Source organism: Crocodylus porosus, unplaced genomic scaffold (genome assembly GCF_001723895.1).
Source record: "Crocodylus porosus isolate Cpor-Errol unplaced genomic scaffold, CroPor_comp1, whole genome shotgun sequence".
In the NCBI taxonomy this organism is placed as follows: domain Eukaryota; kingdom Metazoa; phylum Chordata; order Crocodylia; family Crocodylidae; genus Crocodylus; species Crocodylus porosus.
The window spans coordinates 58795213-58805716 of record NW_017728949.1 but is presented as its reverse complement, the minus strand read 5'-3'; the positions used below and the strand labels follow the sequence as shown (position 1 = coordinate 58805716).

Sequence of the window (10504 nt, the reverse complement as noted above, 5' to 3'; positions counted from 1 at the left end):
CAGTGCAAGGGGAGCAGGAAAAGGTACAGGCATTTAGTCCTCAACAGCACTGCATGAAGAATAACCCAGACAGCTCTGGGTGTGAAAAGACAGGAATGCAGAAATAGCTCTGTTGGGCTTTAAGTCAGCCTTTGCAATCCCTCTGCTGGCCCCCCTCCCCTTTTTGATCAGCACAGAAGCTGCATGGAGCTGCTTTTTTGACTGCAAGTTTGCCTGGAAGGTTAAAGTTCATTGTGAGCCTGAACCACCCTCACCATCCTGTTTCTGGAGTCTCCAGGGAAAGCTACCTTGGCGCTCACTGCATTGCCAAGCTGGCTTGTTCCCCTGACCAACAGGTCTCTTGGGATGGAGGAGATAGCCATTCCCCTCCTGCAAGACAAGTCTTTCAGGGGCTATCTCCTCCCCTGGTCCTCGTGTAGAGGGAGCAGGCAAGAAAGCACCCTGAACCCGAGGGAAGAGAGAAGCCAAATCACCTGTCTGCAGCTACAGCCCCAGGTTTTCTAGTCATTGGTCTGAGGACCAGGGGATGCTGCAGGACAAACATTCTTGTCTCCCTGCTGCAGGGTTGCTGCCTTCTAATCCCCGTCTCCTTTCCCCATGGAGAAGTCTGAGGGATGAAGAACGCAGCCTTTACTGTGCTGCCACTGATGATCCTGCTGTGGAAAGAGGCTCCCCAATGCTCCCCTGCTACAGGGAGGTGCTTCATAGTCACCTGGCCCCAGGAACACAACATGCTGGAAGGCTGAATGTCAGGAGGAGAGGCTGGGAGAGAGGGAGCCAGACACCTCTGAAGACCTGTGTTCTCCCTGCTCCTCCACAAACCACCTGTGAGACTGAGCAAGTCTCTCAGTAGCTTGGTTTCCTCATCTGTAAAGTAGGGATATCACCCATCTGCCTGTCACACCTCAGAGGTGTGAGAAACAAGTGAATTAAAGACAAAGACACTCCGTGATTATGGAAGAATTTCTGATGAACCTGTCGGTCAAGACCCCATATAACAAAATCCCCATTTTGGGTGGGTTCTAGGTAAACTCTTCAGAGCTTGATCTTCACTCCTCCCTGATCTCAGGTGATAGGCTCCTCTCCTCTCCCAGGTCCCAGACATTTGCACAGTATTAACCTTGTATGTTTTAAAGGGGAAGGTTGAATTTGTATTAGATATTTCTAGCTGGACTTCAGGATGCGAAAGAGTGCACTTAAACAACCAGTCAGCAAGCAGGATTACTGGAAGGCTGAGAAGTCAAAGCACAACTTTTATTGGCCAAAGTAACAAATACATTGGTTTCTCCCCGTGATTATTAACACCTCCCCCCCAAACAAAAACAAACAAACAAAAAACAAAACCAACCAACCCTAAGGTTTAAAAAGGTAAGTATACAAAATGTTTGCAAACAAAATAAAGACTCATCGAAACTGCAACCACTTCTCATTTTGCTTGCTGATAGTCAGGAGGTATTTGTTTCCTTTGGAAACTGTCCTTATCCTAGAGAATCTGCTCTCTTCTTAGCCTCTGCCAGCATACAAAACAACCACAAAACATACAATTCAAATACCTTTCCTAGGAAAGGAGGCTTTCGTCCCATGAAGTGAGAGTTTGCAAGTTTACACACATGATATAAAGGCTTGGACTTAGAAAAATCTACCATGCAAGTTTGACTAATAAGCTGAACTCCTTCAAATACAAACCCATCACTACATGAACTAGCTACCTTGGATCTTTAATAAAAATAAAAAAATAATATAAAACTTTTGGCCTATTTGGGAACAAGTTACTCAGAACTGACAAGTTACCTGCACTTCACCAGGTAGCTCTTTGCCTAGCTCTACTAGGAAGCCTTGATAGCCAGAAAAACAAGTACACGGAGAGAGCTCAGGATATGCGGTTCACTTTAAAATTCAACACTTACAGCAACAAAACAAAACACCAGCGAAAGGAGACACTTGGAGAAACTCTGCTCTTGTCCTGGTAACACAAATCCCATTTAACAAAAAAAAATCAAAAACAGCTGAGGTGCCTGGATGGTGTTTGCCAAAGTCATCTGGGAGACTGGTCTACACCAGCTTCTTATCCGAGCTTTGCAGTAAAGGGCTTTTTCATACACTGGTTAATAAGGTCAGCATAACAAACTGTTACGCCAGTCTCTTCTCCTTGACTCAAAGGGGATGGATTTTTTTTTTTTTAAAAAAGGTTGTTAAAGTTCAGTATCTTAAAACGAGATCTAGGTATATACACACACTGTGGCTCTTAAAATGCCACTTGTATCTGCACTAAGCTGCATGCCACACGCACCACTGAGGATGCATGGGCACAGAAAACAGAAGCAGGACAATACATCAGGGCAGCAGGAGTAAAGCTACGTAGGAAACCGTACTGAAGGAAGTTATCAACAGTTATGGCTAAGGTTCACAGGACAGCCACGTGGAATTACGACAAAGTAACTTCACAGAAAGCCTGCTGCCTTTACCAAGACAGGGTGATACAAAATGGTTCAAGGTCTAACACCTGTACTACACATTTCTTAAGAAAATAGAGAGCAGTTTTCAACTTGTAGTTTTTCTAAACTAAGCAGGAGAGCTTTGCCAGCACCCCTCCCTCATTGGCAACCATCTGAGGTAATCAATGGTGCTGCCGAGACAAGCAGCTTCTATTTTTCTCCACCTGCACCACTCGTCTCCTTGTTGAGTCCCCGGATTGACAGATCATACACCACTTCCTCAATCTTCTTCACATCATACTTCAGGCCGTCATAGCGTTTCCTCAACGAGTCATTCTTGAGGTTGAGAAGACGGAAGCCAGAATCCAACTCGTTGATAAATGTGGAGATTCGGAGAGGACGAGAATAATCACCAGCTGTGACGCTATTCACTGCCAGCCGAGACTGCAGGAAGAAATCACACGTGATGACATCAGAGAACGGTAACTCTGGCAGCACGTGGATCCTGGGCTCATCTACTGCAATCTGTCCCTAAAGCCAACACACACTGTTCCTATCCGTTACTCCACCATGTGAAGCAGCTGTGCCACATACTCAGCCTAGTTACACTCCCATCTCTAACCAGAGTCCCACCTTACAGACAAGGCACTGGTTTCAATTTGCATAGGATTAAGCAGAAGTAGACACTAGATAAAATTAATCAATTCCAGTTCTTCTTTCCTCTGTTAGCAGCTAGGGGTTCAGGCAAACCTTTCATTTAAAAGTGAAGGAGCAGCTGCCACTGCTAAGATAAAACAGTTGTACCCATATAATCCTGCAGCAAGAGAAATGAGCTATACTGCCATAACACCGACCCTGAAAAAACAACATGAAAGTTGTTGTAGCAGCTGTACTATACTTGAACCATGCAGATCTATGACAACAGTCTGCAGTGATATCAAAAGATACTAATATAAACTGTTGCATCTGTGTATATCCTAGAGTAGTGCTTCTCAACATTTTTAGACTCAAGGCCTGTGACATTCTCAAGAAACTTTCTGTAGACTCAGGGCACCCCCTGGAAAATGTCAGCTTAGTTTCCACTCATTCTTGACTACAGAAAAATACTAAAACAATTCTTCTGTTGCAAAGAACTTAGAAAGACCACAACAGGTCAAAATGTTTTTGACAGTGGATTCCTATTTGCAAGCTGTGGGTTTATCTTGTGAATCACATTTGCACACCTAACAATGCTAACATTGCATGGCACCCCACAGCACCCTTGAAAGGATTTTGTGACACCATGGCTAAGAATCACTGTCCTAGAGTGAACCTCAATATTGCCTACTGACTGGAAAGGCCTGTTATTTGATGGCTCAATGCCAAGCATCATTCATTGTAATCTTTATCCTCCCCAAGCATAGGGCCTGAAAAACAGGGCACCTGCTATTTGCTTCAGTTCAGCTACCATGCTTGGTCAATCTTATACTTACCAGCTCACTGGCAAAAGTTAAAATGCCAGAGAGATAATCTTCAATGTCCAGGTGAAAGCCCTTCTCTCGATCAGCCTCAACTAAGGTGAAAAACAAGAGTTGTCATCCAACTTAATATTATATCTGAATACAAGCAGCAGCTCAGAAATGCATTTCAAGTCTGCTACACTGAACACTGCAGTCCAGAAACTTTATGGCAATATAGTGGCTTGCTCTTTCCCTGTACACGAAGTTATAACTACTGCTCTTGGTTGTATCAGTGTAACACTAGATACATCCTCTATAAGAGACATACCTGCCATTCAATCCATGAGCATCACCCAAGTTATCTTTTACTACAGACAACCATTTTCCATTGTTAAATTTAGCCTTCCCCTGTTCTGTGTTTACCTACTGCAGCTCCATAACACTACATTCAGTAACTCAATCATCTGTTTACCATTAAAAACAAAAATAGGAGAACGGTGATAATGCAAATATTTGATATATTTAGATTTACATGGTTTTAAACTAAGAAAATTTAGGACCTAAAGGTTTTAACTGGTTTTATATTCTAATGTTTTTAACTTTTAAAAAAATTCTGGTTTGCATTTTCCCAAAGAGAGATTTCTACTCGTATTTAATTACTGGGTTGTATAGATATGCACCAAATACAAGCCTACTAATAAAAGACAACAACAACCTTCAAAACTTCAACTAGATTTAAAGCAGCAAGGGTTAACCTACTTCCAAGTATTTCTGCAACAGCTTCTCGAGTGACTAATGTTTCAGTTTCCAAGTAGATCACAAATGCTGCCAGGAACACCAGCCGCTGTAGCACAAACCTCCAGTGTTCATGAAACCTGTTAAAACGCACACAAACAGGACAGAAACACATTTTTGTATGTTCTGTCGTTGGAGATTATATGCAATCTATTGCAGATTATGTGCGATACGCTTGTCAAAAGCAAAGAAGATGACATTTGGAAACACACATTGTTTTTTTGACAATCAAAAATTTCCACCCTGGATTGGCTTATAATAGCATCCTCAGCCTGTTGAATTGGTGCTTGGTTGTGGGAGAAGCAGACTGCAAGCAAAGCTGTCAGACTGTTTGGCCCCCAACTTCCTATCCTCCAGTGGTCAAAACTCCTGGAAGTTGGCAATGGATTGAAAGTGACAGGATTTGCGTTCTCTGAAATGCTCTCATCAGAGGAGATGCCCCCCTGGCAGGGAAAGCAAACACAACCCCAAAATGACAGGCTCAGTTTGGAGATCTGAGTCAGGTGGACAACTCCTGACAGATTCAGGGCTTGGCTTTCAGAAATGCCAGAACCCCAACAGCTGTAAATGAAGTTAATGGAATTGACAGTCCTCAATCCTAGCAGTAAGACCCATGATTACAGGTGCTCCAAAATAATATGGTTTCCCCTTTAAACAAGAAAAGTATGCCATGTGCACATGAGGGGGGAGGGGGAGGAGGGAAGGAAGTAGTTTTCAAATGGATTTTAATGAAGGGAGGAAAAAGGAAGATATGAGAACATGGCATGTGTTTGGTTTGTTTTTTTTAACACAGAAAATCATCTGAGTTTTTCTTCCAAAAAGGAATATTTGGACCACCAGCTACTTTCATCTAAACAGCTTTACCTGCGAAGTGAGAAAAAAATGCCGGGCCCCAAAACCTTGAGAATGTTCTTTTTTTCAGTTAAAATGTATAATACCCATGTGTGGTATCAAATAACTCTGTTTACAGAAGATATGACCAACCTGTAGTACTGATCAGCAGGGAACTTGGTCTTCAAAGAGGCCAGCTGTGTTTTTACTGCACCAAAATGTTCCCGGGCCTTCTGACACTTCTTTGGTACTGAAAAAAGCAGCAAGTCCAATGTTAGTAACTAGATGGCCAAGTGCTGGACTCAGTTTTGTATCTACAAATTCAATGAATATATACCGTTCTATTTCAGGTCATAGTTTGCAGCGTGGGAAGGGACCTGAGCAGATCAAGTCTGACCCCCTGCCATGGCAGGAAAGAGTACTGGGGTCAAATGACCCCAGCAAGTTGTTTGTCTAGCCTTGTCTTAAAGAACCCCAAGGTAGAAGCCAGCACCCACTTTGCGAAGTGGAGCATCTGCACCCACTTCGCTTGGAAGTTGGTTCCAGATCCTAGCCACCCTGACAGTGAAGTAGCGCCTCCTGATATCTAACCTGAATCTACCCGCTGCCAGCTTGTGACTGTTATTCCTGGTCACTCCTGGTAGTGCTCAGGGGAACAGGGACTCCCCCAGTGCCTGCTGGTCCCCTCTGACTAGTTTGTAACAGGCCACTAGATCCCTTTTCAGCGTTCTTCAGGTTCAGGTCTCTGAGCCTCTCCTCATAGGGCCTGCTCTGCTGCCCCCTGATCATACGAGTGGCCCTCCTCTGGACCCTCTCCATATTGTCCACATCCCTCCTGAAGTGCGGCACCCAGAACTGGACGCAGTACTCCAGCTGCAGCCTAACCAGTGCCGCATAGAGGGGAAGGATCACCTCCTTGGACCTGCTTGAGATGCATCTGTGGATGCATGACAAGGTGTGGATTGGCCTTCCTGACTGCATCCCCACACTGCCTGCCCACGTTCATCTTGGCATCAATGATGACTCCAAGATCCTTTTCTGCCTCTGCCCTGATGAGAAGGGAGTTCCCCAGCCTGTAGGTCAGCTGTAGCAAAAATTTAGATAATTGTATTGAAACGTAGATGAACTCTTTTTTTTCTGTACCAAATACAATAATACTATGGGAATCTCAATATTGCCAACTCATGATTTTTGGTGTTGTTCTTAATGTCTACGGTTCAGGAATGTGAAAAACTTAGGTCTTTCTTTTATCTAACATACATAGATAAAAGAGCCACACGTTTCAGGTGCCCCCTCCCTCCCAGTGCAGGGCTTCACCTGGGCTGTGCTGTCTGGCTGCGCTTGCCTAATCCCCTTTTCCCCCAGTCAAAGGGCCCTGGAAGCCTGGAGCAACTCTCAACAGCAGCTGTGTTTGAGCTGCTGCATTACTGCTTAACTGTTTAACTGATATAATTAGAGGTTAAATGAATAGTTTTAAAAATGATATTTACACCCCTATCTAATATACAAAGATAAAAGAAAGAGCTAAGTTTTTTACATTCCTAAAGCAACATTCAAAACAATACCAAAAATTATGAGTTGGCAACACTCCGGGATGGAAAAGAAATATAACTAGTCCAGGGGCTAACAGTCAGTAACAACCGCTACACATTTCTATGACCCCTTCTATTTCATATATTTGAAAGAAATACATTTCAAGCTATGGTTAGGTCCAAGATGGTTAATAAAACCCAGTAACTATTAATCAGAAACACTGGGGCTGGAGTGTTGTTGTAGCTGTCAAGGTCTGATTTTAGAAAAAGAAACAGATTTTCAAGCTCAGTTATATGCTACTTACTGCCACCTGCAGCATGCAAACATGAACTACAGCTCTAACACTGTCACTGGCTAGAAAGAGATATTGCCAAATGAAGCAGATCAGTACCCCAGGACTTCCCTCCCCTGCCAGACTACGCCTGCCCCGTCCAAGCTGAAGGATAACAGGAAGCTACCAGGTTATCAGGGCACTTATCAGTTAAATGATTAATTGTTTAACCTTTCACAACCCTACTCCAGGGCTGCCCCAGCAGGAAGCAGAAGGCAGCAGGACAGGCGGGAGGAAGGAGCAGTAAGAGGAAAACAGCAAGCAGCCTATGACTCATCAATTAAGCAATTAGCTGCTGGCTGACAGGTGCCCCCTCCCGCCCAGTGCAGGGCTTCACCTGGGCTGTGCTGTCTGGCTGTGCCTGCCTACTCCCCTCTTCCCCCAGTCAGAGGGCCCTGGGAGCCTGGGGCAACTCTCAGCAGCAGCTGTGTTTGAGCTGCTGCATTACTGCTTAACTGATATAATTAGAGGTTAAATGAATAGTTTTTAAAATGATATTTACACCCCTACCCCAGAGCTCCTATGGAGTAGGGGAAAGCCAAGATGCACCAGTGCAATCCCAGGGCTGGGACCACCCTGGAGCTAGTTCAATACTCAGGGCCATTCAACTGCACAGCCCACAAGGCATCATCTTGCAGCCCACAGACTCTCACCCAGTTGCAGTTCCCTCCATCTCTCCTGCTGCCAGGATCACCTACCGCCCCATCCCTTCTGCAGCTTCTGCTTCCTGCCTACACCCCTGGGGATGGGGTTGGGGAGGGTGGTGTAGCAGGGGGTGGTGGTGCGACTGACTGCTCAGAATTTGGTCAGCCCTGCCCTAACCTACTGTATCTATACCCATGTGATCTTTTACACAGCAAGGCTGTTTACTGCAGGCTGATTTTAAGTATTTGAAAACTCTTATGTGGATTCTGTTCCCATATCTGGAGAACTCTGGTTGAAAATGCTAACAAGCATATGCAGAAACAGAAGCAAAGGTATTGAGACAGGCATCTCTTTACTAATCAAAATTGGAACACAGCCCTAAGGAGGCTGAGCCTTCTGCACAATGGCTGTCACTACTTCTGTGGTTTTAGTCACCCTTCAGGAACCCTGTGCATGGTCAAAGAAATTAGCCACTGATCTTATTATAGCTCAACTATTTAACACTGGTGTGTTTGCTGGATTGCTAGAAGTTACTAGAGCCCAGAAATGGCCAATCTCAGTGTCCAAGACTGGCCGCTGATGGGTAAGTCTGGCTGAAGCAGGAAGGACAGACCTCCATCCCAGGCCAGAGGCTAGCCACCAAGAGCCACAGCAGAAGACAAGACAGTCACTACTACAAGCAAAACAAGGCACACACCTAGATTCTTCCTTTTATGTATCTTCTGATGCAGCCTGCCTCCCTATTGAAGCTTCTTAGTGAATCAGAATGGGTCACTCTTCAAAGGTCAATCACCAAACGGACAGTGACTTAGTCACTTCTATGCGAATGAGAACATGCCCATTCCAGTAGCTTCAAGCTCAGGAAAACCACAGATACAAAAACATACCCACTCAGGGAATTCAGTTTTTCTTTTATAGACACAAGCTGGTAACTTCCCTTTACATTGTTCTCAGCAGATCAACTTAGATTGGGTCTCAAAAGTGGTGTTCAAAGTGACTAAAGTAATTTAAAATAGTCTTTTCCTCCTAAAAAGCACAACTCTAGGATTTTGTTTCTCCATGCAGGCCTGTCACACAGCGAGTTAGGTCAGCTCAGGACTGCAACAGGCAGAGTAGAAGAATCTACTGACGTACCGGTTCCAGAGCATATGTGATCCAGTTCACTAATCCAGAAAGCAAATACATGAAGGAAGATACACCCCCAGGACTTGCCCTAGTCCGGTGGGCCAAAAGAAGATGCGACAATGGGAAATAAAAAGAAAAGCAAGCACAAGGATGGTACTGTTAAGGGGCAGATAGTAATTTCTCTACATGTCTGAGTAAGTCCTATTCCTAGGGAGGAGATAAACCTGCCATGGCATAAGCTCCTGAAACTCAGAAAACAGATGAGTTTCCTGAGAGAAGAAGTGCAGGTTGCTAAGAGACTAACCACTTTGGTTTTGCAGACTGCAAAACCATAACTCAGCATCTCTCAGCTGATAGCCACCACACCCCACAGCAGGGTGTTGCATGTTGTTGAGAACAGTCTAATGCCACCAGGAAACTATGACCCTAGAGTTCACACACCAGTGTCCTCCATGAGACTAGTTTGCCTCTATAGAAGTACAAAGGATGTCAACTCTCGGCCAGTGGTTTTCAACCTTTTTTCGTTGGCAAACCCCTAACAATACTGAAATGGAGCTGCAGACCTCTCTGAATGGTAAGCATCACATACTTTTGACTGAAGTCATCTTTTGCAGACCCGTTACACACAGTCTGCAGATCCACAGTATCTGCGGACCATGGGTTGAAAACCACTGCTCTAGGGCAGAGGTTGCCAACTACTGGGCCGCGGCTAGGCACAGAGATAAAATGAACTGCTCCAGACAGGAGACTTTACCACACTTTCAGCTCTCCTGTGAAATTCAACTTTTCATTTCTGCCTAGGAGAACTTTTACAGTCTTGCTCTCTCCTATGCCCGACGAAGGGCGAGCGTGCCCGAAAGTTTGCAAATAAATAAAATAATTTGCTTGCAAATATCTGGTTGGTCTAATACATAATATCGCCTCTTCCACAAGTTTTGATTCCTGTTGCCTCTAGGCCAGCAGTTCCCAATCCGTGGTATAGGTACCACCAGTGGTGTGCAGACAACCTGTCAGTGGTGTGCATTAACAGATTTATTATAATTATTTGATATGACAAACATGTACTGGTGGGACTCAAGATTGAACTGAAAAATTTGCTGGTGTGTGGAGCCACCCGAGGGTCTGTTTCGATCCTCTCTTACCCCTCCCGCCTCGCTCCATACCCAGACCATGGGCAACTTACTATCCTGGAAGCCGGCACCCTGGTGCACCCCCTGCAGCAGCGTGAGGATCTCCCTTGCCGTCTGCTCCAGCGTCTGCACCACCTTACGGATCTCCTGCGGACGGATACGCGGCACATGGGGGGAGGTGGCACAACACCGAGCAGACCCCGCTCATGGCCCCTCCCCTCATACCCAGCCCCCTCCCCG

The 10504-nt window shown here is 45.0% G+C and overlaps 1 protein-coding gene across 1 annotated transcript in view; it reads right to left on the bottom strand.

Annotated features, from left to right (window-relative positions):
• Positions 1 to 1322: 1322 nt before the first annotated feature.
• The window catches only part of TSN (translin), a 9510-nt gene continuing 328 nt past the window's right edge, over positions 1323 to 10504 (bottom strand). Inside the window, exons 2-6 of the mRNA XM_019553570.1 lie at positions 10318 to 10467; positions 5654 to 5750; positions 4634 to 4749; positions 3908 to 3987; positions 1323 to 2879 (exon numbers count right to left, since the gene is read on the bottom strand). Of these exons, the coding sequence (XP_019409115.1) occupies positions 2646 to 2879; positions 3908 to 3987; positions 4634 to 4749; positions 5654 to 5750; positions 10318 to 10467 (677 nt within the window). The 3' untranslated portion in view covers positions 1323 to 2645. The remainder of the gene's footprint in view (positions 2880 to 3907; positions 3988 to 4633; positions 4750 to 5653; positions 5751 to 10317; positions 10468 to 10504) is intronic.